The sequence below is a fragment of the Nothobranchius furzeri genome, chromosome 2 (genome assembly GCF_043380555.1).
Source record: "Nothobranchius furzeri strain GRZ-AD chromosome 2, NfurGRZ-RIMD1, whole genome shotgun sequence".
NCBI classification, from domain to species: Eukaryota; Metazoa; Chordata; class Actinopteri; order Cyprinodontiformes; family Nothobranchiidae; genus Nothobranchius; species Nothobranchius furzeri.
Window position 1 is genome coordinate 14,249,377 of NC_091742.1, and position 27,997 is coordinate 14,277,373.

The 27,997-nt window shown below is 43.4% G+C and overlaps 1 protein-coding gene across 1 annotated transcript; it reads left to right on the plus strand.

Annotated features, from left to right (window-relative positions):
* Positions 1 to 911: 911 nt before the first annotated feature.
* trim54 (tripartite motif containing 54) lies at positions 912 to 27,578 on the plus strand. Its single transcript, XM_070544279.1, has 7 exons — positions 912 to 2,118; positions 3,645 to 3,811; positions 19,336 to 19,510; positions 22,632 to 22,727; positions 22,842 to 23,075; positions 23,760 to 23,782; positions 24,450 to 27,578. The coding sequence occupies exons 1-7, from the start codon at positions 1,801 to 1,803 to the stop codon at positions 24,580 to 24,582; spliced, it is 1,146 nt and encodes a 381-aa protein (XP_070400380.1). The 5' UTR covers positions 912 to 1,800; the 3' UTR covers positions 24,583 to 27,578.
* The last annotated feature ends 419 nt before the right edge of the window (positions 27,579 to 27,997 follow it).

Sequence of the window (27,997 nt, forward strand, 5' to 3'; positions counted from 1 at the left end):
TGATCCATTACAGGGTTAATGAAATGCCGCTCAGACCTTCAACTTCGGACTGCTGGGCACCTGTTGGACTTGGGGGGAAAAATTGCTGACATACCTGGTGCTTCAGTCTGCTTCCAGCACATTTCCTGCATGTTTTAGATTATGAACACACCTGATTTGTTGATGTAGTGATGACTCACAACCATGGACATAATTTTCACTTTAGAAGTGGGGGGACACGGGGGGGGGGGGTCTTCACAGTATGTTCTAATGGGAAACAGGCTTCAACACAATGGTTGTTTTCTGCTTGGTCCTAGAGCTCAACCAGTGTCAACTTAATATAGCGTAATATTGTCTTTGGATGGTAAAAAGTGCAGGGGTCAAAACTTGACTTTGGAAAAAGTTGGGGGGGGGGGGGGGGGGGGCATGCGTTAAAGAAATAATAGGCTTGCTTTTCAGCACCCCCTATAGTCTGAAGCGAAACCAATCTCGCTGTGCATTCTTCTTTTTAACACTTTAATCTAACAGCCAAAATGTCTCCCAGAGTTCCTAAGTGTCTAGAGGAGTGAGTCATCACTAAACGAAACAAATCAGCTGTGTTCATGATCGAAAACATGCTGGAACCAGACAGCAGCGCCCGGTAGGTCAGCTCAATTTTTTCTAAGTCCCAACAGACCGGAACACGATGGTCTGACCACAGGGGGTGATGGGGGCATTAACCCTGTAAAGGGTTATTTTAGCATTGGCTCAAGAAAATAATTTAAAAGTATGAAAAAGTTTTAAAGTGTCCATTTAAAAAGAGGAATGCACAGCAAGAAGATAGGTTTGATTATTGATTTGACCAAAGATAATTAATACGTACACTAGGGGGTGCTAAAGGTAAGCAAAACTGCCAAGTGTGCCTTTGTGTGCAGTACTGGAGCTCCACAGGGTACGGCGCTCTCACCCTTTCTGTTCACCTTTTACACCTCAGATTTCACCTACAACACCAGCAGCTGTCTGAGTTTGGGATAGATCCAGACTCTCCATCTCCTCTGATCATTTCTTTGTTTCTCTCAGAGAAACAAACTAATTTCTCCTCCTGATGACATCAAATTAAATAAAAACAAACTTTAAATTGATCCTGTCAGCTGTTTCAGTCGAGGGAAGCGTCTCGTGTTTCTGTTTCAGCATCTCGTCCTGCTTTATTTTCATCCTCCTGAGTGACGCCATCAAACATTCTAGAGCTAATTTTAGCGTCTCCTAAGAGGAAAACAAAAGATAAAAATGAATTTACTGAGTCAGAGTTGTTTTAGGATGTCTGTGGCTCTGATCAGCTGGACGTTCTCAGAACAAAGATGATTAGATATGATGCCGTGTAGCATTACATCTCATAGATAATCTTGTTAATCACTGCAGGAATCTAAATGAACTCTTCGTGTTGTCATGACAACCATTCACAGAGAACTCAAGATTTTCTTTGAAACATAAAAAAATAAAATTATGAACAAAATAAAACTTCTGAGTCAGTTCAGGAGAAGAACTCAGGATTTAAACAAAAAAAACAACAAGATTTTACTATTTTCTCCCAAATCTGAGCAAACAGGAAGTGAGTTGTGGGCTGGTTTAACTGGGACCAGTCAGGAATCAGCTGTGGGGTTTAAGGAATCATCTGAAGTGTTAACAACCAGGAACGTCTGTCATCGTGTCTCCAGGATCTTCTCTGAGGTGTCGGACTTCATGGAAACATCAACAGAGAGTTCTGATAGTGGTGACCCTCCTGCCACACCCGGAGCTCCCAGAAACCCGATCCAGAACAAACACTAGAGCTAAAAATATCTGATGGGAGGGTCCGTAAATCCGAGCCAGACGGGCTTTCAGAGGGGGAAGAATAGAGTCACATCTACAATAAAAACCAAACATCTCACAAACGCCAGCAGAATCTTTACCTGTTCGCCATCTGAGGCAATGAGCTTTGCTTCTGGGTTCAAACCTCCAACACCTGGAAGTTCTGAGCCCGGTACCCGTAGCAAAACCACGATGGAGAACCTGGAGAAACAGCTGATCTGCCCCGTGTGCTTGGAGATGTTCTCTAAACCTGTGGTGATCCTGCCCTGCCAGCATAACCTGTGTCGTGGGTGTGCCAACGACGTCCTGCAGGTGAGCATGAAGATCAACAGGTAGACTCATCAGAACCCCTGATCCAGTTCTGGTGATCCTGTGGGACTTACCCTCAGTTTCATGTTCTTAGCTGACACCTGGTGTGGTCGTCTGCTGCTGGAGTCCACCTGGAGCAGCTGGTGTGGTCCTAAAGGAACCACTGCTGTCTTTCAATCATCAAGAACCAGTCTGACCAGCCTCTGTAGACCCTAGATGGTTGTGGGTTCAAATCCTGGTAGATCAGACCATCATGCCTGGTACTAACAACATTCCACCGTAAATCTCTATTCTGATGCTCAGTTTGAACTTCAGCAGCAAACACCTTCTCTGATAGATGATTGATTTAAAGGAGACAAATTATGCAAAACTCACCTTCTGCATTTGTTTTGCGCCGTCGTGAGTCTACGGACTCCATAAACAGTCCAGGCAGGAAGACCCCATCCATCCATGTTCTGTCCGTCGTTGGTTTCAGGAATTACGTGCCTAAAATCAAGAAGTCCCAGATTGTGATTTCAAAAATGGGCAAATAAGCATAGAAATACCTTCACATGTCGACTCTGGAGGAGCGGCAGCTCTACTCTGAGCCCCTGTTGGATATTTGAGCTCCTCACCTCATAGGGACCAATCAGGAAATTGGTGGGTGTGGCCAGCAATGTTTTCTCAAAGTGACAGAGCCCTGAAATGGCTCATTTTGGAAAGTACTGAAAATGATAAAACTGCTGAAATTGCTTTATGTGAGAGAGATTTAGTGCAAAGAACTTCATAAACATCTTCGGTATTGACATAGAGCAACTACATTTAGCTAGAGTTGCTTTGTAATGTATATTTTGGCAATACTGTTGCCATGGTAACTCAAATTGTCATTAAAAGTGATTTACCACTTCTTCCAACCGAGCCAGTCAGTGTGATGCACAGTGTGTGCAGGTGCATGCTTGTATTTGAGCTCCGTCAAGTTCGAGGTGCTTTTTATTGTGGCTGTTTGTTAAAAGCGTTGCCATGGTAACACTAATTCCAAGCTACAGGCCCTAAAAAGGCTCATTTTAGCAGATTCAGACAAAAGGGTGCCTTTCTGCATATTAACACATCATTGTAGCTTTGTTGTTTTATTTATCACCATAAACAGCCATAAAATCATAAACATAAAAAAATAACTCTTATTTGTTGTGGTGAAAAAGTCAGATCACTATTTGAAAAACACTTTTTTTTAAATCACCTTGAAAGCGTTTGAATTAGTCCTCCAATGCTGATATGAGTGAAGGTTCCTTTAATTGTTTTCATTTTATGATTTAAAGATAAATTATTTGTTATAATAAACATATATACATATATATATTTATTATTACATCGACATATGTCGATGTAATAAACTTAGAAAGCGTATAAGATGTTCCTGAGAATCATCGTTTTAAAAATGACTCCAGCTGACTAACCTCAACCCATTAAACAGCCTCCTGTTTATCATTAAGATAAATGATAAAATGTCTTTTAACAAAAATCCAAGAAAACCAGTTTTTGTCTTCAACCAGGCCACCAACCCTCTGTGGCAGCCTCGAGGCTCCTCCAGCAGCGGACGCTTCCGCTGTCCATCATGCCGTCATGAGGTGGTCCTGGACCGCCACGGGGTCTTCGGCCTGCAGAGGAACCTGCTGGTGGAGAACATCATCGACATCTACAGACAACAGGAGTCCTCCAGGTGAGTGAATGAGTGAGGAGTAGGAAGGGCTTAGATCACAGGTAGCTGTAAAACCACAAATGGCCAAATGTTTCTATCACTTTGTGAAAATGATGCAAAACTCATAAATTCAGTCAGTCAGGAAGAAACATCCATGAACTTTTATTTGTATTAATGTTTTATTTTCTGCTCTTATGCTAAACGTTGGTTTAATTAAACTGAAGCATTTTATATTCAGCATTAAATCAAAGTGAGGCCATTTAACAAAAACGAAGTAAAATTATTTGCCATTTATTTAAAAGGACATAAAGAATAAAAAATTAAGAAAAGGTGAAAATTACTACCACCACTACCACCACCACTACCACTACTACTACCACTACTACTACTACTACCACTACTACTACTACCATTACTACTACCACCACCACCACTACTACTACCACTACTACTACCACTACTACTACTACTACTACTACTACTACTACTACCACTACTACTACTACCATTACTACTACCACCACCACTACTACTACTACTACTACTACTACTACTACTACTACCACTACTACTACTACCATTACTACTACCACCACCACCACTACTACTACCACTATGTAACCCAGAAGCTAGAACCTTAATGAGGTATTAACTAATTGGCTTACTAATATGATCCATCCTCAATTTAGATAAAATATAAAATATAAATTAAGGAAATTAACAATACTAAGTAATAGATATCTAATTAACTAATAGATAATTTCATAATGAATTATTGGAAGGGTGAATAACTAAAATAACGAGTTTAATATTAAACATCGGTTAAAACAAGAATCTTGAACATCACTAACAGAAACAGAAGAGGAAAGCTGTATACTATTGGTCCAGGTGGGAATCTGAAATTTCATTGGCTGAGAGAAATAAGTCCCGCCTCCGCGAAATAAAACCGTGCGACGCAGCTGAGCGAGAGGAGAGACAAACGGCTGTGCAGCACGCAGATACAGAAAGCAAAGACTGAGCGGTTAGAGAGAGAGAGAGAGAGAGAGAGAAAAAAAAACAACGGTCGAGGCCGTGAAGAACCCCGATTTGGGTGCCGCATAGATAGAGGGAGAGGCGGACTTGACTCCTTCTAATAAGAGCTAGGAACTTGGAACCAACGCGGTGAGTAAAGAAAAAAGAAGAGAAAAAGCTAACGATGCAACTTAAAAAAAAAAAAGGAAACTTAAATAGCTTATCAAATTAATTCCATTCTTATAGATTTGTGTGGAGACGACAGAGTGAACCAATCCTCTGTAGGAGGGAACCGTTGGAGCGCGTTGGTGAGTGAATGAGATTAAATTCAGTAAATTATTAAATTCAAAAAGCTAATTACAGCAACCGAGGTGACAGCAGTGGGCTGCTAGACGTTAGATCCCAGGAGTTAACATCTCAAACTACCAGTTAACGGTGGTAGGGCATATAGGAGTTAACGGCTCAAACCGCCAGTTAACGGCGGTAGGGCATATGGGATTCCCAGGAGTTAACGGCTCAAACCGCCAGTTAATGGTGGTACGGCCTAGATGTACAAGGTCCTCAGGGGCGTTATAGCTAACGCCATAGAATTAGCAATGCGTCCCTTAACCAAACATTTAATAATAAAAAAAATAGATAAATAAAAATAAATAAAAGCTAACTGATTAGGGAGGAATTATTTTACAAAGGTGGACCAAAGGACCAGAATTTATATTTTGTTGAATTTTGTTATAGAACATTTTATTTATTTATTTATTTATTTATTTATTTATTTATTTATTGTGTTACAGATATACAAGGTGTCACAATGCTGTATAGAAACACAACTAAATGTATCCTTGTTGTCATGAATGTATTTCTTGTTAAATAGTGTAGAGTAATAGAATCTAACTGAGCCTATTGAGCTGAACAATTGTTGTCATATGTAATTATATTTCCAGAGCTACTGAGAATTATTTTAATAGACAATCAAATTGATGTTATGTTAGTTGAACTGTGAACCCAAACATGATTGGCTATGCCAATAGAGTGAAGCATTTGTTTAAGTCTGTAAGACTTTATGCTGTGATGTGACGAGAAGGGTCGATGCCAACTCGCTAACAGTCCTGTTGTTTACAGGCTGGGTTTTTTTTTTCCTTGGGTTTGATCCTGACTCCTATGATCACTCACTTGGAACGAGAACTGGATTTCTTCCTGACGAGGGAGATGGCGAGCCTTAACCACTGAACGAACCAGGACATCTCAAGTAACTGAAGAGCAGACTGCTCTCTTCTGTGAACAATCTCAACGGTGCGGTAGGAAAAAATCGCACCACCGGACTCTGACTTTCACCCCAAGCGTGGGGATTTGACTTGACGCCGGCTGACTTGTGACTCATATGATCAAATCTCATACCGAGCATTTTACTATTGTCGATTGTTTTCATCTGTTTTTGTGTGTTATCTTTATGTGTTATATTTCCCATTATTATTAAAATTTAGTATATAAACCGTTTCATGCTATACCCGTGACTCCAGTCATTCTTAAACAACCTCCAATTCTCCCCGAACCTAATTATTGGCCCATTTGTTTATTTTTTCTTTTAATTATCTTATTGTATCCTGTAATCCGGTTACATAAAACTTGGCGAGCCAGCCAGGAGAATTGTAGAGTTGTTACCTTAGCTAACCATTGACTGACATCATAAGATATCCTGGAGGTCACAGTGGTTTGCCATTTTGGCATTATTGGTACTTTTGAGTGTTTTAAAATGGAAGTTGTGAAAACAGAAAAGGTCAAAGTTTCAAATGCTGTTTTAATCAGTGGGTTAACTGATACAGACCTTGATAACGAAGTCTTTGGGTTTATGGAAGGATTCGGACCAGTTAACAGGCGCATTAAGTTACCAAACTGTGATCAGATTATTGTGGAGTTTCAACATGAAGCCACTGTTAAGGAATTAAAGAAACAATGTTTACCCTATGACAAACCTTGTACTAGGAACCCAGATGTTTTCTTCCATATTCAAGACCTAGCCAGCGCGTACAGTCTAGAAACTAGCACATCTGCCACTGATGCCTATCTGTCAGAGCTCAGGGACATAGCTGCGCGTAGCAATCAATCATTTAAAGACCTTCTAATGGAGGAACTGGCAAAAATTGGGGAATCTTTAGGAAGGGATACCCATGCATCTGAACCAGTCACTGAACCAGAGCCAATGCTCCATAGTGACCAAGTTACATATTCCCTGCCTTTAACACCAGAAGTTAACTATATGAACAACTCAAAGGACAATTGTCCACCTACAGAGACTGGAAAACAAAACCCTTGCATTCCACCAAATCTTTTAAACACACCTGAGGTTCAGCGAGTTATTGTGGAACACATTGTTAAAAGCAGTGAGGTTATCCCTCCGCCTACTTCACAATACAGACTAAAACCGTTCTCAGGGCGAGTTCCACACCCTTCTTTTGAAACTGACTATGATACTTGGCGTAGTAGTGTAGTGTTATGCATAAATGATCCTTCACTCACCAAGTCCCAAATTGTACGAAGAATCGTGGAGAGTCTGTCAGCCCCAGCAGCGAGCATCGTTAAAGCTCTTAGTCCAAAATCCGACCCGGAAACGTACCTTGAACATCTCGATTCAGCTTACGCAGCTGTCGAAGACGGCGACGAGCTCTTTGCTCGCTTCTTAAACACAAACCAGGACAGTGGTGAAAAACCTTCCGATTACTTTCAGAGGTTATACACCTTGTTAAACCTAGTTATTCAGAGGAATGGAATTTCCTCCAGTGACGCCGACCAGCAGCTGCTCAAGCAGTTTTGCAGAGGCTGTTGGGACAGCTCGCTGATTTCAAACCTGCAACTCGAACAAAAGAAAGACAACCCGCCTCATTTTACAGCACTTCTCCTCAAACTGCGCACTGAAGAAGACAAACAGGCTACTAAAGCAGCACGCATGAAACAACACTTAGGGGCACAACGAACTAGAGTGTATTCAAATGTGCAAACAACATGCTCTCAGAGTAAAAACACTTGTGAACTGGAAATAGATGATAACTGTGATGACTTACGCAAACAAATCGCTGAGCTCAGGAGCCAAATTGCACAGCTTAAGGTTAACAACACAGATAAAAAGGCAAAGAAAACTCAAAAAGAGTCAAAACCCCGTGTGGGGACTAAAATTCCAGATGAGCCCAAACAGATTCAGCAGATAACAGCAGTGGTGCCCAGACCAAAGCCTGGATACTGTTTTAAGTGCGGAGAAGATGGGCACATAGCTTCTAGCTGTAGCAACGAGCCAAATCCAGCACTAGTTGCAACTAAAAGACTTGCTCTTAGACAGAAGCAGCGCGAGTGGGAGATGTCAAAGCCAATTGCTCAGTCTCCTCCTTTAAACCGGTAGAAGCTCCTATCGTGGGACAGATAGGTGCTAAAGTAGAACCAAGTCCCTCTAAGGAAAGGACAGAGAGACTTTTTTGCAAGCCAGTTCATGCTCATTCAGTGCCAAAACTTCCCAAAAGATTAGTGGGTGGGCGATGCACAGCTACAGTCTCAGTTAACAGTGTTGAATGTAATTGTTTACTGGATTCAGGGTCCCAGGTAACCACCATTGCCAATTCTTTTTACCAAGAACACTTACCTGACCTCTCAATTAAACCCATCAGTAATCTGTTAGAAGTCGAGGGCGCAAACGGTCAAGCAGTTCCTTATTTAGGATACATAGAGATAAGTGTCACATTTCCAAAAGAGCTCGATCAGTCTGGACTTGAGTTACCTACCCTTGCGTTAGTGGTTCCGGATATAAGCTCAAACTCTGATACACCACTACTCATTGGCACAAACACACTCGATCCTTTGTATGAGCAATTGTCTGCCAATAACTTACCTGATTCCAAGGCACTCTCTTATGGGTACCAACACGTGCTAAAAGCCTTAGCAGTCAGAAAAAAACAAAGCAAAGATGGACGAGTTGGTGTGGTGAAGCTTCGAGGGAGAACCCAAGAAGTTCTCCCTGCAAATAAAAAACTGTTACTAGAAGGGTTTATGCAACCCAGCCAAAACAAGCATGAGCCTTATGCACTCATTGAACAACCCACCAATGGTTCTCTACCAGGGGGTATAATTGTAGACTGTTGCCTCATTTCCTTACCTTCACATGGTCCATACAAAGTACCTGTTGTACTAAGAAACGAAACTAACCATGACATCACATTACCCACTAACTGTGTGATCGCTGAGTTAGTTAAAGCCGATCGTGTTATGCCATATCCAGAACCTGACAAAAGTGATCAGAAAGTACTTGCGGCGTGTAGTTCGCAGCAACAGACTTCACCTTCAAACCCTCCTCTCAGTTTTGACTTCGGTACTTCGCCCTTGTCCGAAGAATGGAAAGGGAGGATCACCAACAAACTTAACACTTACTCCGATGTGTTTTCGCACCACGATCTTGATTTTGGTCATACACAACAGATAAGACATCACATCAACTTAAAAGACGAGACCCCATTCAAACAGAAATCTCGGCCGATCCATCCACATGATTATGAAGCCGTGAGAAAACATTTGGAAGCCCTCTTGGAAACCGGTATAATAAGAGAGTCGGAGTCTCCATTTGCCTCACCAATAGTGGTAGTTCGGAAAAAGAATGGTGAGGTACGTCTATGTATAGACTATAGAAAGCTTAATCTGCAAACCATTCGCGACGCATATGCCCTGCCTAACTTGGAGGAGTCCTTTTCTGCTCTCGCTGGATCACAGTGGTTTTCTGTGATGGACCTCAAGTCAGGTTACTATCAAATAGAGATGTGTGAAAAGGATAAACCTAAAACTGCTTTTGTTTGCCCGTTTGGGTTTTATGAATTTAACCGTATGCCACAAGGAATAACAAATGCTCCAAGCACTTTCCAACGGGTTATGGAAAAGTGTATGAAGGACATTAATCTGAAGGAAGTGTTAGTTTTCCTAGACGACTTGATCGTCTTTTCCAACTCCTTGGAAGAACACGAAACCAGACTTTCTCACGTTCTTGAACGGCTTAGAGAATACGGACTCAAGCTATCACCAGATAAGTGTCGTTTTTTCCAGACATCTGTGCGTTATCTTGGACATATAGTATCTCGAGATGGCATAAAAACCAATCCAGATAAGGTGGAAGCACTCAAAACATGGCCGAAGCCTCAGACTTTGAAGGAACTCCAATCTTTCTTAGGATTTACCGGTTATTACCGACGCTTCGTTAAAGATTACTCAAATATTGTCAAGCCACTAACATCTCTCACGGCTGGTTATCCACCCAAACGGAAAAACTTTAAAACACCACCATGTAGATCAAAGTACTTGAACCCCAAAGAACCCTTTGGGAATCGTTGGAGCCAAGACTGTGAGAAGTCCTTTCAAACTATTATTGAAAAACTTACCACTTCGCCAGTTCTTGGCTACGCTGACGCAAAACTCCCATATCTAGTACACACAGATGCTAGTACGACCGGACTGGGTGCAGCGCTATACCAAGTGCAAAACGGTGTCACACAGGTAATCGCTTATGCAAGTCGCGGTTTAAGCTCTAGTGAAACTAGGTACCCTGCGCACAAGTTGGAGTTTCTAGCCTTAAAGTGGGCCATAACAGATAAGTTTCATGACTATTTGTATGGGAACACATTCACTGTCATTACTGATAATAATCCGTTAACTTACCTCTTAACAACGGCAAAACTCGATGCAACGAGCTATCGTTGGCTAGCTGCGTTGTCCACCTATAATTTTGACATCAGATACCGTGCAGGTACACAGAACGTTGACGCGGATGGCCTGTCTAGGAGGCTGCATGATAAACCTGAAGACAACTCAAAATTCACTGAGGAATGCCAACGACTAGATGAGTTCCGATCTCATCTTTCATCCTCTGTCAAAGAAGTCGAGCTTCAACTTCAAGCCGAAGCAGTGAAGGCAACATGCCAAAAGCACATGGTCTTGGATGAGGCTGATTCTCCTTGTGGTTTAGTTCAGTCACTTGCCATGTCTGCAGCGGCCATTCCAGACCTATTCCAGTTGGAAGACAATAGTGACAGTTTCTTTGCTGTGCCCAAGTATAACCATGCTGACCTTGTCTCCTTGCAGAGGAAAGATCCAACCATTGGCCGAGTCATTCAGCTGCTTATGACTGACAATAAACCGCCAACTGATACTATTGCAGAACCCCCGGTGGTTCTTAACCTTTTGAGAGAGTGGAAACGGTTTGAGTTTCAAAATGATTTACTGTACCGGAGACGCCAATTAGGACCAGAGACATCATTGCAGTTAGTCTTGCCTGATTCATTACGTTCAACAGTCATGCAAAGCCTACATGATGATATGGGGCATCTTGGGGTTGAACGTACGACAGATCTCATTCGGTCCCGTTTTTACTGGCCAAGAATGGCTAGTGATATCGAAATCAAAGTTAAAACTTGCGAAAGATGTATCCGTCGGAAGGCCCTCCCTGACAAAGCTGCTCCAATGGTGAGTATTACCACCACCAGACCTATGGAGTTAGTTTGCATGGATTTTCTCTCCATAGAACCAGACAGTAAGAACACTAAAGATGTCTTAGTGATTACAGACCATTTTACAAAGTATGCAGTGTCCATCCCAACCAAAGATCAGAAAGCCACCACCGTCGCGAAGAACCTGTGGGAACATTTTTTAGTCCACTACGGGTTTCCTGAGCGTCTTCATAGTGATCAGGGACGGGATTTCGAATCACGTACAATCAAGGAACTTTGTTCTTTACTTGGTATCCGTAAAGTCAGAACGAGCCCTTATCACCCTCGTGGCAACCCCGTTGAACGGTACAATCGTACATTACTCAGCATGTTGGGAACTTTACAAGCCACTGAGAAACATCACTGGCGCGATTTTGTAAAACCACTTACTCACTCGTACAATTGTACAAAAAATGACGTGACGGGATACTCTCCCTACGAGCTAATGTTCGGCAGGCAGCCTCGGTTGCCTATAGATATTGCCTTTGGGTTACCGCATTTGAACAAGCCCTCTATAACTCATTCTCAGTATGTTAAAGAACTGAAGAGTCATCTGGAACAGAGTTATGACATTGTCATAAAAAACTCTCAAAAAACAGCGAGGAAGAACAAAGAACGGTTCGACAGAAACATTCGTGAGTCCACACTAGGTGTGGGAGATCGTGTTTTAGTCCGAAATCTTCGCTTAAGAGAAAAGCATAAATTAGCAGACAAATGGGAGCAAACAGTGTATATAGTTCTCAAACAGATGGAAAACTTGCCAGTATACACTGTAAAACCAGAGAACGGAGAAGGACCCAACAGAACACTCCACAGAGATCTTTTACTGCCTTGTGGTTTTCTCTCTTCATTAGAAAATGAAACAGAACGCGTTACGAAACCTAGCAGACCCAATACAAGACAGAGTTCAGCCTTAGAACCTGACCCAGATGAGCCACTTGACGAAGAGGTAGATGAGTTTTATTACTCTGATCTTCCACAAGTGCTAAACCGACCATCCTATCAAATAGCGGTCACCTTGCCAAATAGGGAACTCATAGCAGATTCAGGACCGGTAAATAATATTCAACAACAAAACACACTATCCTTACACACAGGGGATCGCAAGGAACCAACCTTAGCTGGTAATGAAAATGCTGAATTGTCCTTACTTGACAAAGGCATCAACACCGAAACATTCTTACCTGACAGAATGAGTGAAACTGCGACATTCTTACCTGAAAGAGTGAAAGAAGCAGCAACATACTTACCTGAAAAAACGAAAAAAAACGAAGTATACTTACCTGACGTAGAAACGGGGGATGAAACTAACACAAACCTACCTCAATTGGATGGTGTCCTAAAGTCGCAGCAACGTGATGTAAGTTTTGAACCCATCATACACGATCAGACACATACATCTGAAAAGACCAAAGTCTTAGAGAATAGCTCATCAGCTCTGTCGGAAACAGAGAGCTCACTTCGTCCTGTCTCAGTTGAGAATCAAACCGAAACGGATGAGCATGATACTGTGCAACCAGAGATGTATGTCAGGAGATCTGAACGAAGTAGTCAGCCTCCTCAAAGACTAACTTACTCTCAATTGGGCAATCCACTAGTGACCGTAGTTAGGTCCCTTTTCCAAGGACTTAATAAAGCTTTTATTGACTCTCTTACTCAAGAAGTTGTGTACCCCGTAGAAACAATGCACAGGGACGTGCATGATATTTAATGGGGGAGGATGTAACCCAGAAGCTAGAACCTTAATGAGGTATTAACTAATTGGCTTACTAATATGATCCATCCTCAATTTAGATAAAATATAAAATATAAATTAAGGAAATTAACAATACTAAGTAATAGATATCTAATTAACTAATAGATAATTTCATAATGAATTATTGGAAGGGTGAATAACTAAAATAACGAGTTTAATATTAAACATCGGTTAAAACAAGAATCTTGAACATCACTAACAGAAACAGAAGAGGAAAGCTGTATACTATTGGTCCAGGTGGGAATCTGAAATTTCATTGGCTGAGAGAAATAAGTCCCGCCTCCGCGAAATAAAACCGTGCGACGCAGCTGAGCGAGAGGAGAGACAAACGGCTGTGCAGCACGCAGATACAGAAAGCAAAGACTGAGCGGTTAGAGAGAGAGAGAGAGAGAGAGAAAAAAAAAACAACGGTCGAGGCCGTGAAGAACCCCGATTTGGGTGCCGCATAGATAGAGGGAGAGGCGGACTTGACTCCTTCTAATAAGAGCTAGGAACTTGGAACCAACGCGGTGAGTAAAGAAAAAAGAAGAGAAAAAGCTAACGATGCAACTTAAAAAAAAAAAAGGAAACTTAAATAGCTTATCAAATTAATTCCATTCTTATAGATTTGTGTGGAGACGACAGAGTGAACCAATCCTCTGTAGGAGGGAACCGTTGGAGCGCGTTGGTGAGTGAATGAGATTAAATTCAGTAAATTATTAAATTCAAAAAGCTAATTACAGCAACCGAGGTGACAGCAGTGGGCTGCTAGACGTTAGATCCCAGGAGTTAACATCTCAAACTACCAGTTAACGGTGGTAGGGCATATAGGAGTTAACGGCTCAAACCGCCAGTTAACGGCGGTAGGGCATATGGGATTCCCAGGAGTTAACGGCTCAAACCGCCAGTTAATGGTGGTACGGCCTAGATGTACAAGGTCCTCAGGGGCGTTATAGCTAACGCCATAGAATTAGCAATGCGTCCCTTAACCAAACATTTAATAATAAAAAAAATAGATAAATAAAAATAAATAAAAGCTAACTGATTAGGGAGGAATTATTTTACAAAGGTGGACCAAAGGACCAGAATTTATATTTTGTTGAATTTTGTTATAGAACATTTTATTTATTTATTTATTTATTTATTTATTTATTTATTTATTGTGTTACAGATATACAAGGTGTCACAATGCTGTATAGAAACACAACTAAATGTATCCTTGTTGTCATGAATGTATTTCTTGTTAAATAGTGTAGAGTAATAGAATCTAACTGAGCCTATTGAGCTGAACAATTGTTGTCATATGTAATTATATTTCCAGAGCTACTGAGAATTATTTTAATAGACAATCAAATTGATGTTATGTTAGTTGAACTGTGAACCCAAACATGATTGGCTATGCCAATAGAGTGAAGCATTTGTTTAAGTCTGTAAGACTTTATGCTGTGATGTGACGAGAAGGGTCGATGCCAACTCGCTAACAGTCCTGTTGTTTACAGGCTGGGTTTTTTTTTTCCTTGGGTTTGATCCTGACTCCTATGATCACTCACTTGGAACGAGAACTGGATTTCTTCCTGACGAGGGAGATGGCGAGCCTTAACCACTGAACGAACCAGGACATCTCAAGTAACTGAAGAGCAGACTGCTCTCTTCTGTGAACAATCTCAACGGTGCGGTAGGAAAAAATCGCACCACCGGACTCTGACTTTCACCCCAAGCGTGGGGATTTGACTTGACGCCGGCTGACTTGTGACTCATATGATCAAATCTCATACCGAGCATTTTACTATTGTCGATTGTTTTCATCTGTTTTTGTGTGTTATCTTTATGTGTTATATTTCCCATTATTATTAAAATTTAGTATATAAACCGTTTCATGCTATACCCGTGACTCCAGTCATTCTTAAACAACCTCCAATTCTCCCCGAACCTAATTATTGGCCCATTTGTTTATTTTTTCTTTTAATTATCTTATTGTATCCTGTAATCCGGTTACAACTACTACTACCACTACTACTACCACTACTACTACCACTACTACTACTACTACCACTACCACTACTACTACCACTACTACTACTACTACCACTACTACTACTACCATTACTACTACCACCACCACCACTACTACTACCACTACTACTACCACTACTACTACCACTACTACTACTACTACCACTACCACTACTACTACCACTACTACTACTACTACCACTACTACTACTACCAGTGCTACTACTACTACTACTACTACCAGTACTACTACTACTACTACCAGTACTACTACTACTACCACCGCTACCACTACTACTACTACCAGTGCTACTACTACTACTACTACTACCAGTACTACTACTACTACTACCAGTGCTACTACTACTACTACTACTACCAGTACTACTACTACTACTACCAGTACTACTACTACTACCACCACCACCACCACCACTACTACTACTACTACCACCGCTACCACTACTACTACTACTACTACTACTACTACTACTACTACTACTACTACTGCTACTACCACTACTACTACCACTACTACTACTACTACTACTACTACTACTACTACTACTACTACTACTACTACTACCATTACTACTACCACTCATAATAAGTTATTAACACCCAATAAGGTTTTTAGAGGGTATTCAAAATGTGACAAGACTTAATTTTTTCTGTATATTAAATTATTTTATATTTATTTATTTTTATTGGATTTTTTTTTCCACTGGTTAATTTTTAATTATTTTTATAAACTTGTATTTTTGTGTGTTTTTATTTCTTCTTACTTCATCAGCAATAACAGTAACAGAAAATGACCACTAGAGGACAGTAAAACATTGATTTCCACAGTTTTTCCTTGTAGTTTTCACTGAAAATGATGAAAAATACAAAAGAGCCAGAAAGTCATTTAAATAATTATAAATAATTCATATTAAATGTTGGTTTGTTTATAGTTGCATCACTGTGACTTTTCCCGTATATTTCTTTCCTCTTGTGTGACACATTTTCACAGCTCAAAATGAGATTTCAGCAAATAAATAAAACAAACTGACTTCTTAGTTACGTGGCAAGTGGATCTCTTCTAAAACCCCAGACAGACATAAAATATAGAGGGATGAACAAGTACTAAAACAAGTTGTTTTATTTAAAATGTAATTTATATTTTTCAGCTCCTTACATTACATTATAAAGTAAAAATAAACATTTAATCTTCTAATTTTGGTTTTATCTCATTTTATGGTGACCAGGGATTTTAATTCTGTCAAATAACTTGTTTTTCATCTCATTTATGCAGAATTTAATGAGTTTTATTCAGTTAACTAAAAGTTTTGTCCTCAGAAGATTAGTTCCTTCAGTCTGAGGTTTATCACTTACAGTGATGCTTAAGTCATCCTCAGAGTAAATTTTTCACTTTCACACCAGATTAGGAACAAAATGAATTATTTAATCAGAAAATGTTGGCTTTCTTCATCTGAGCGCTAAAATAGACCTGCTTGTTCACAAATGTTCTTTCAACTTCTAATTTAACTGTTTTTTCTCCTTTTTTTCTGCATGAGTTCAAATCAAACACCAGACAGTTTATAAGCCAGCTAATCAACAGAACCAGCTGCTGTTTCCGCTTCGACCCTGTGTGTGACTCTGTCATCATCCGCTGACGTTAAAACACGTCATTGATAACAGAAATATAAGCTAATCCCGTCGAATAATACAGAAGATGGTGCCAGGTCCTCCTGCCAGTGATTGTGGACGCTTTACAGCTTGTGTTCAGAAATCAGAATAAAAACAGGCCAAGTTTCCTTTAAGCTGAAGTGGTAAAAATAGACTTGAAGGGGTTTGTGGAACACTTTACTTTAGGAAGATCTGATTGTTTTCCTGTGCAACGTTTAGTTTTTGGTTGATATGATGAGAACTGAACCTCTTTTGGACTCTTGAGAGTCGTCAGGTCTGCCTGACTGGTGCAGAACTCTTGTGCGTTAGCTTCAGACGTCCAGCTTCTACGGCTGGATCAATATGGAGTCATCAATAAAAACTGCTTCAAAATGATTTCACCCAAAAACTGAAAAACCATGTTTAAATTATTATGTCTGATTTTTATTTTTTTTTTTACCGTGTCCTGTCTGGCTGTGAAGCAAGCAGAACTGATGTCTGAATGCTGGTGACAAGCCTTACAGATTTACTCTCAGGTGGAGCATCAAAGCGTTTGCTTTTAATGTCACGCCTGATACAGTACTTAAAACTTTATTGTTATTGTTGTTGAATGCTTTGTAATTCCGACCAGACACGGAGACAGAGGTGAAAGAGAAAGGAAAATAAAAGGTGGGGAGAGAGGAGGGGGGAGGGTGTTCCACAAAAATAAACAATGAACAAGAGTCTGCTTCTAGACCTGCAGAAAAAGACAAAAAAAAAAAAGGGACACAAAAACAATACAACAAGATCTAGCTATCACTGCATCAACTTGATGAAGAAAATATATAATCAACATTGCTTAACTGAAGAATCACGATAATAAATCACAGTGCATTAAGTGCCCACCATAGTCTTAAGACATGTGTTGAACGTGCCCAAGCCCATACTTTTGAGAGCACCATGTGAGCACCTGTGTGTGTACACGCGCTTGTTTATGTAAGGTTTCTCTATAGGAGCATCCAATAGAGAGTGTGAGGGACCACAGATCCGCCCCCCAAAGATTCGTAGGAGATGAGGGGAGCTCCAAGTCCCAGAGATCCAGGAGCTGCCCTAGAACACAGGAACCCCAAGGAGACTGCAACCAGGAAGCCCCCCCCCCCCCCCCCCCCCCCCCGAGAGGCACAGAGGATCGCCCCGGGGGGCCACAACCAGCAGCCGGCAGAGTCCCGGGAGATATCAGCGGCAAGCCCACAGGCCCGCCCGCAGCCTCCCACCCCCTAGCCGGCCGAGCCCGGCATCCAGGGGCGACCACCCCCGCCGGGGACCCAGCAGAGCCCAGGGACCCAGACCCCACCAGGCAGCCACCGGGATCTATCAGGCAGATGCCAAAATCTTAAACCCCCTGACCCGGTTGCCACGAACACTCAGGCAGACCATGGCACAAGCCCCACACCAGGTGTGGCAGGGGGAGGTGAGACGAAGATCTATATCATCAAAAGAAGTTCTAGGAGAAGAGAGGAGTCAAAGGCCCCACCTGACATATACAGTCGTACACAAACACAGTCACACACTCCCTCCCTCATGCTCACACATGCACATACAACCCAAGACTTACAAAAATGCACGCCGGACACCCACTCATGCTCCCCATACACACCCTATTATGTCTGATTCTAACTGGTCACTCTGAGTGTTTCATGCAGGCTGAACATGAAAATAGTCTCCTACACCTATCTCCTGCATTAGCTTCTGATAAAAAACAGACGGTGAAACTCTAGGATTAGAAAATCCTGACAGATCTACGTCACACTGTCACTTATTCATGGACTCACCCATCTTAGCTCACGACGGGGAAGGCTGCTGTTGGTTTAGCGTCCAGGAAACAGCTAGTAGAAGCTAACTGTTAGCATTAGCAGCTCCACCACACAGCAGAACTCCTCCAGGCTTGTGTTATTTGTGGACATAAAACATCAACGTTGGAGAGCAAAAAGAGTCACGTTGCTGTTAGCCAATCAGAGGAGAGATGTCCAAATATCAGGAAATAAGGCTCCAGATGTCTCCTCTAGTTGACTTGACTTCTTCATCCTCAAACAGGCTCACCGGAGCTTTTTTCCCTCCATTGCAAAAGTAATAAAATATGAGTACATTTGATCTGTAATTAAAATCTGAACTACAAATCAAATAATTTATTTCAAAAGGAAAAAATGTCAAAACCAGAAATGTTGTTTTTGCATCTCCAGCTCAGAAAACCTTTTTTGTGTTTAAATGAAGACCAGTTTATGGGCGGGGCCTTGTTGTGGGTGATGGAAGAACCCTCTTATTCTGTCATCCCGACGCCGCGGTGGGCAGAAGACAGAGAGTGTTGTACTGAAAGGCAAATTTACCAATAAAAGTAAATATACATATATTTTAATCCCAGAAAAACAGTCTGAATTCTGATTTTAATCTGAGATTACTCACATTATTCTCAGAAATCTGAGAAGAAAAAAAGATGATCCTGTTCTACAGATAATCACTAAAAAGTCTCTTTCTGAAGTTCCTGCAGCAGTTGCAGCTCTGATTTCTTCAGGCGCCTGAGGAGAAAAATGGCCTCCTGGATCTTAAAGGTTACAGACCCCTGATCTAGATGTTCCTGTCTGGTTCGTCTCCTGCAGGTCTGTGGACATGAAACAGCACCAGCAGCAGCTGATGTGTGAAGAACACGGAGAGGAGAAGATCAACATCTACTGCCTGTCCTGCCAGACACCCACCTGCTCCATGTGCAAAGTGTTCGGACAACACAGGGACTGCGAGGTGGCCCCGCTCAGCAGCATCTACACGAGACAGAAGGTAAACAACTCCAGAGGACACGTCTCTGCAGATGTTTCACCACCAAGCTGAAGCTGAGGCTTGGTTTAAAGGTTAAATGGCAACAGAGTTTATTTAAGTGTCTCCTCAGAAGGAGACAGTGACCTTTGTTTTCCTCCTCTTGTTCCTATTTTTATTTCTCCTCCCGTATGTCTCTGAGTATCTCTTCACAAAACAACCAGAGACGATTCCTGATGCGGACGGCTCTCTCGTGTCCCCAAAGACAACGTTCTGTTTGCAACATCAAAGCTTAAAGGTGGAGTGGACATCTTCGGAAGGAGCCTTTCTAGCAAACTACATGTACAGAAAAAAAACAAGTCAAAGTCCAGCCCCCTTTCTTCACAGGGGCGTGTCCAGGGAGTGGCCTGGGGTAGCACATGCCGCCCTTGGAATCTGATTGGCCACCCCAGGTGCCACCACACTAGTTCACCTTTAAATAGGCTTTTCATAGTCCACAAAAGGCTTGGGGGCAAAACAAAAAAAGCATAACCATTGGTGCCACCCATGCACAAAGTTGTGCCTCACCTGGGCCACCCCATTTTAAAAGATCTGGACACGGCCCTGTTTCTTCAGGCTCCACCCCAGTCACGGAATCTGGTGGTCATGGAAAATGGTGCATCAAGAGCTGCCTTGGTTTGTTATTAACCCTTCGACCACGAATGTCTCCTAATTGAGGGACAAGCGAGTGCAAAAGCCCACAGCTTCAAAATCAGCAGCTCAGTGCCATCAACAATCTGGGAAAACCCACAGAGAACCCAAGGAGAACTTCCAGAACCGGGCCCGAACCTCCTTAGACTCACTCTCCTCTCAGTTCCCCATAAACACACACACACACACACACACACACACACACACACACACACACACACACACACACACACACACACACACACACACACACACACACACACACAAACACACACACACACACACACACATGCACGTTGCCAAGACAACAGCTCAACAAGCTGCGTTCATAGACAACAGGTCCATCACCTAAATGTTTCCCGACAGCAGAACCGGACTCCAATCAGAACAATTAAAACAATTCCTTAAATGAAATCTGCAAACAGAACATTCTGACTGTTACATTATGCAACCCGCTTCTGGATTCCCTTCCTGGTCAGCTGCTCCGAGTTGAAAATGAGAAATTCAAGCACAAAGAGGGGGGAGGGACGGTCGGAGGGCAGTTTGATGGATGGATCAGGATCCAGTTGTTAAGAACGGGACGTTCACGATGATTGGATGAGGATTTAGCAAGATTGGACTTTCAGAAGCCATCAAAGTGATTCATTTAAAAAAGTGTTGTTTGTTGTATCAGTAGCATTTCAAGCATGCTCCAGAAAGCACCATCCTCTCTGCCTTTAACGTTCTAGATTCCACTGAAATTTTGACCCAGAAACCCCCGAAAGACAAAGAGCACCAGCAGACGACGGCGGCAGCATCGTTATCGAGCAGCTGGTTTGTTGACATTTCAGCGCCCGGATCGCCATCTCTCACTCCGTCTCTGAATCACTCATCTGAAATGCAGATGAGACGCTTGTTGATTCTGCAGCCGTGAGCAGAGCTAGCAACCACAGTTTGGTGATTTCATTTGGCCCGATCCGAAGTGTGAAAGTTTCTTCCACCAGCAGCGCGTCAGCTGTAGATGAAACCAGCTGAAGACACTGGAGGCTGATGAAACGCTGGTGACTCAGTCAGAGGGCCGTCGTCTGTGTTGGATCTGGTCTTCTGATAAATAATAAAGAGCTTTTGAATCGGATGTGGATCAGGGACGACGACGATGATGATGATGATGATGATGATGATGATGAGTGGTCGACTGTGAGGCTTCATTTCATGTTCTGTAAAACGATTTCTGTTGTTTTTCAGCTCATTCATGATTTTAATGTTAGATAAACTCCATTTACTTCATGTAGGTCGGCCGCTGTGGCTGTAAACACAGATTTTATATATAAATACAAGAAATGATTATTGAAATCACATTTTAAACTTGACTTGCTTCTCTGGTGTGTTCTTGCTGCGTTGAGTTTCAAATTCCATCTTTCAGTTCTTTTTAAAACACACAAAACGTTTACCTGATGATGTTTGCAGCCGCAAACGAAACGTTGCAGGTAAATAAACCTTTTCTGTGTTTTAAAAAGAACTGAAAGATGGAATTTATTTGCTTCTAATTAGAAACAAGACTAAGTCGTGGAGGCTAATATAAATGAATGATTTATTATATTTTATTTTATTTTAACTAAGTAGTGGAGGCATATAAATGAATGATTAATTTAATTTAATTATTTATTTTGCAGATTTGTCCAAATTTGAAATGGGGAAGTAAAACATTTTGTGGAATTTAGTTTTGTGTGTGTGTGTGTGTGTGTGTAAAAGTAAATAAAAAAATAAAAAACAACAAAAATCTACCAAACAGGAAATCAATAATTTATAAAAAAAATTATATGAAAATGTTTTAATTATTCAAATGACCAAAACTGGAAAAGAAGTTGTGATTTCTATCTGTTTTCCACAAGTTGTCCAAGGCTGGGTTGACCCAGACTTCCCTTTCTGGTCTTTCTGAAGAATTCCAAGATGTTTCCAGGAGAGAGGATTTATAATCCTGCTGGTAAGGTCCAGGTCTGCCTCAGGCTGTCCTCCCAGGGGCCCAGAAACCCTCCAGAGGAAGACGAGCAAGAACCATCCATGACAGATGCCCCAAACACCTCAGCTGACTCTCCGATGAGGAGGAGCAGCTAAGGAAACTCATCCTGGTGTCTTCCATCCAGGATCTTGTTTTGGTCATGATGACAGACACAACAGACCAAATCAGAGGTCTGCTCTCCTCCATCGCTCAGGAGCAAGATACTTTAGCTCCTTCATAGAGGCAATGACCTGTTCCAAACCCAGAGGAAGAAACCCAACTTCTTCGGGTGGAGATCCAGAACCTCGGACCTGGAGGAGCTGACCAACCCAGAACCACAGAGATTAAATGTTGAGGTTGTCAAACCAGCATTTTTTATTAAAACAGATAAAGTTAATATTAAAAACAGAGAAAACAACCAGGTTTGGTAGAGTTTCAGTTCTCATGGGAGAACTTTACTTTGTTGACTCTGTGCAGGTGGAGCTGAGTGACGGGATTGCTGTCTTGGTTGCCAGTAACGACCAAGTCCAGGCGGCCATCTCTCAGATGGAGGAAATCTGCCGCAGCATCGAGGTGACACCCACAAACACCCCCCCCCCCCCTTCCTGTTACCTAACTGATCCTACCCACATGTTCTGCATGTGGTCAAGTACATTTTCAGGTCCTTCGTCTGCGTTTTCCCTTCAGGAGAATGCTCACAGACAGAGGGAGAACCTGGCTGACCAAATCGACGACCTGATGGCAACGTTGGAGGAGAGAAAGCACGAGCTGATTGGATTCATCAGCAAACATCAGGATGACAAACTGAATCATGTGCGATCCCTCATCAGCTGGCACAGCGACCACCTGGAGACCGCCGTAGCACTGGTGGAGACGGCCGTTCGATCCATGGACGAGCCTCACATGGCTTCGTTCATCCAGGTGAGGAACACACCTGTTGCATCATGAATCAGGTGCAGAGAGGAAACAAGTCATGCTCTTATTTGTTTTATTTCAGACTGAAAGAGAAGGAGGAAAAGAAGTTATGAGTTTAGCTTATTAATATTCATGATATTCAAACGTCTCGCCTCTGATTGGCTAACAGCAACGTGACTCTTCCTCTGTTCGCTCTTTGGTAAAAATGCAGCGTTCACGTTACGTCTCCACCAACACAAAGCTGAACGTGTTCCGTCATGCTTGGATTAGCTAATGCTAACGGTTAGCTTCTACTCGCCGAGACGCTCTGCTGTCTCCTTCCTGTGGGTGGTTCTAAACCAAGGTGGGCGGGATCACGAATATGAATTTTCCCTGTGACATAGAAGAGATTGGCTTTCTCTGACCCGACTGTTGCCCCGCTGCTGATGCAGGTGACTAGGGTAGAGGAAAACGTTCAGGGTGCACGTGCAACTCACCACGACAGATCAGGTTTCTACAAGAACAGACATTAGTGAACGAGACCTGTAAAGTATGAGGTGTGTGCTCACACGTGTGTAAATGTCAAACCCTAACCCTCATGAAGCTGGGAACTTCTGGGGAACTCAGCGCACACGAACCGTTGAGGGTTGGGGAGAGCTTACAGGTGTGGCTCACACAGATAACTGAAGGAATCTTCTCCTCCATCCACAGATCTCCGATGTCCTGCTGGAACGGTGAGTGTGTGTGGTGCGAGGCTCTCATTCGGAGGTATTTAACTTCCTGTACACATTTTTTTCGATGGAGGCCATCAATTAGCATCATAAACACCAAAGCATGTCTGCACGCAGATTTTTAAAAACTGGTTTATTAAAGCAGATTTCCTGTGATTTAGAACCGCACCATTTCATCTGACCTTCAGCTGAAAAGCTTGAAGGTGATTGTGGTTTTAGTTGCTGCAGCTTTGGCACTGAGTAAACCTGCCCAGTCATCAGCTCTCACACGTGTCACCTCTGATTAATTATTGAACAGATCCAACTGTTGACATAAAAAAAACAAGCAAATCTGCTCTGCCATCGGCGGCCGCCTCGTGTGAACGACCGGGGATCTGTGTGTGTTCACTGGCTGATGGATCGAGTCAATATTGGCTTTTGACAGATTTATTATTAATCAGTGAATTTATGGGTTCCACACCGGTTTCATCTTAGAGAAAAATAACCTGTAATGAGTCGAGTGTGGAGGTTTTCATTGTTTAATTTGAGTTTTCATCGTGCAAAAGCCTTAAACATCGCTATAGTAACAAGAGTGGCTAATAAAATAAACAAAATGTTTAAAGTTTAAGCCCATTTTTATATTAAACAGCTGCAGGGCTTGAGTTTTATTTTGAAATCTGTGTTTTGACAGGATGTCAGTGGTGATGAGAACCTGGAACCTTGAGCGCCTGGAGCTCAGTTACGAGAGCATGGACCACTTCATCATCAACACGGACGACATCGCAGACTCACTGAGAAACATGGACTTCTGCTCCTGCATGTAAAGCAGAGCTGGGATTGCAGCTGAGGTTCATCCAGCAGACTCCCTCAGCACATCTTAAAGGTCCCACATCACGCTATAGAGCAAAGGTCAGCTCAGCAGATGATAAAATATTATTATTGAGATGTCCTTTTATCTTTCACATGAGTTATTTCTGTCAGCCTGAATGCATACCCGGGAAAAAGCTTTGTGTCCGTGAAGCTCCTCCCATACCTGCGCTTCCAAGATGTGCCTTCAACAGCATCTGTGATGTCTTTTGTGGTAGTCCAGGGGTTCAAGTGTGAGCTTCTTATTCTAGTTTCGCCGCGTGCTGATGTGGGTTTGAATCCCGGTGGCGGCGGCAGTAACTTATGTAGCCAGCTGAAGCAGATTTCATGTTTTAATATTTTAGTTTTGTTGATTTTTTTCAGTTAATTATTTTGTGTAAAGATCTTTGAAGCTGGTTGTTTCCTAGCAGCATTTGAGCTGATTTACTCTGCTCACCTCTCACGGACTCACACCAGCTAAATAAACAAAATAAAAACACAAATTAGTCCTTACTTTGTAAACAGTTTACCAATAAAGGGTTGAAAACATCATGCTGGCGAGTTACTGCTCAGACCAGGATACTAGCACTCTAATCTCTGGACTACCAAGTCTACTACATGACACGAGTCACCTACGACACACATCCTCCACTGACCAGAGGAGACAGGTTTCAGACCAGAGACTAGCTTCCAGTAGAGGAGCAGGGCCTAGTTTCCATTGACGCTTCACGAGATTTTCAAAGTAAAAGTCAATGTTTGCAGCTGAAACAGGGAAATGCATGAATGCAGTTAAAATGTGTTTGTTTTTTCATGACTAAACAACAACATCACGTGGTTAAAAAGCTCCACAAAGTGACATGGCCCCTTTAACTACCGTTAGCAGACTAAAACCAGCTCTGCGTGCCTCTTTAACTGTCGTCGTCGTCGTCGTCGTCTTCCTCCGCTTATCCGGGTCCAGGTCACAGGGGCAGCATCCCAACTAGGGAGCTCCAGACCGTCCTCTCCCCGGCCACCTCCACCAGCTCCTCCGGCAGGACCCCAAGGAGTTCTCGGACCAGATTGGAGATGTAACCTCTCCAACGTGTCCTGGATCGACCTGGGGGCCTCCTGCCGGCAGGACATGCCCAAAACACCTCCCCAGGGAGGCGTCCAGGAGGCATCCTGACCAGATACCCAAACCACATCAACTGACTCCTTTCGATCCGGAGGAGCAGCAGTTCAACTCCGAGTCCCTCCCGAATGTCCGAGCTCCTCACCCTATCTCTAAGTCTGAGCCCGGCCACCCTATGGAGGAAACTCATTTTGGCCGCTTGTATCCGCGATCTCGTTCTTTCGGTCATTACCCAAAGCTCATGACCATAGGTGAGGATTGGGACGTAGATCGACCGGTAAATCGAGAGCCTGGCTTTCTGGCTCAGCTCCCTCTTCACCACGACAGATCAGCTCAGCGTCCGCATCACTGCAGATGCTGAACCAATCCGCCTGTCGATCTCCCGATCCCTCCTACCCTCACTCGTGAACAAGACCCCGAGATATTTAAACTCCTCCACTTGAGGTAGGACCTCTCCCCCAACCCGGAGTTGGCAAGCCACCCTTTTCCGGTCGAGAACCATGGTCTCAGATTTGGAGGTGCTGATCCTCATCCCAGCTGCTTCACATTCGGCCGCGAACCTACCCAGCAAGAGCTGAAGGTCAGAGCTGGATGAAGCTAGGAGGACCACATCATCCGCAAAAAGCAGAGACGAGATTCTCCTGCCACCAAACTCGACACACTCCACACCACGGCTGCGCCTAGAAATTCTGTCCATAAAGGTATAATGAACAGAACGGTGACAAAGGGCAGCCCTGGCGGAATCCAACCCTCACTGGGAACAGGTCCGACTTACTACCGGCTATGCGGACCAAACTCACGCTCCTCTGGTAAAGGGACTGAATGGCCCTTAACAGAAAGCCACCCACCCCATACTCCTGGAGCATCCCCCACAGGGTGCCCCTGGGGACACGGTCATAAGCCTTCTCCAAATCCACAAAACACATGTGGATTGGTTGGGCAAACTCCCATGCCCCCTCCATCACCCTTGCAAGGGTATAGAGCTGGTCCACAGTTCCACGGCCAGGACGAAAACCACATTGCTCCTCCTCAATCTGAGATTCAACTATCGATCGGACCCTCCTCTCCAGTACCTTGGAGTAGACCTTTCCAGGGAGGCTGAGGAGTGTGATTCCCTAAAGTTGGAACACACCCTCAGGTCACCCTTCTTAAAGATGGGGACCACCACCCCGGTCTGCCACTCCCTAGGAACTGCCCCCGATGACCACGCAATGTTGCAGAGACGTGTCAACCATGACAGCCCTACAACATCCATAGCCTTGAGATACCCAGGACGAATCTCATCCGCCCCCGGGGCTCCGCTGCTGTGTAGTTGTTTGACTACCTCAGCAACTTCTGCCCCCGAGATTGGACAGTCCATCCCCAGGTCTCCTGGCTCTGGTTCCTCCTTGGAATGCGCATAGGTGGGATTGAGGAGCTCCTCAAAGTATTCCTTCCACCGTCCGACTATAGCCCCAGTTGACGTCAGCAGCTCCCCATCCCCACTGTAAACAGTGTGAGCGAGTTGCTGCCTTCCTCTCCTGAGGCGCCGGACAGTTTGCCAGAACCTCTTTGGAGCCGATCGATAGTCTTTCTCCATGGCCTCACCAAACTCCTCCCACGCCCAAGATTTTGCCTCGGCAACTGCCACTGCTGTACCCCGCTTGGCTATCCGGTACCTGTCTGCTGCCTCTGGAGACCCACAGACCAGCCACGCCCTGTAGGCCTCCTTCTTCAGACTGACGGCTCCCCGAACCTCTGGTGTCCACCAGCGGGTACGGGGGTTGCCACCACGACTGGCACCGGCCACCTTACGACCACAGCTAGCAACAGCCGCCTCAACAATCGCAGAGTGGAACAAGGCCCACTCGGAGTCAATGTCCCCCACTGCTCTCGGGATGCGGTCAAAGCTCTGCCAGAGGTGGGAGTTGAAGACCGTCTTGACAGGTTCTTCTGCCAGGCGTTCCCAGCAGACCCTCACTATGCGTTTGGGTCTGCCAGGTCTACGCGTTATCTTCCCCTGCCATCTGATCCAACTCACCACCAGGTGGTGATCAGTTGACAGCTCCGCTCCTCTCTTCACTTGGGTGTCCAAAACATACGGCAGCAGGTCAGATGATACGACTACAAAGTCTATCATCGACCTGTGACCTAGGCTGCCCTGGTACCAAGTGTACCGATGGGCGTCCTTATGTTCGAACATGGTGTTCGTTATGGCCAAACTGCGGCTTGCACAGAAGTCCAGTAATGAAACACCACTCGAGTTCAGATCAGGCGGACCGTTCCTCCCAATCACACCCCTC

Excerpts from the sequence above, each read along its gene's own strand:
- trim54 (XM_070544279.1), top strand. The coding sequence starts at position 1,801 with ATGGGAGGGTCCGTAAATCCGAGCCAGACGGGCTTTCAGAGGGGGAAG. Across the intron at positions 2,119-3,644 it reads GTGCCAACGACGTCCTGCAG|GCCACCAACCCTCTGTGGCA; the intron begins GTGAGCATGAAG and ends GTCTTCAACCAG. Across the intron at positions 3,812-19,335 it reads AGACAACAGGAGTCCTCCAG|GTCTGTGGACATGAAACAGC; the intron begins GTGAGTGAATGA and ends CGTCTCCTGCAG.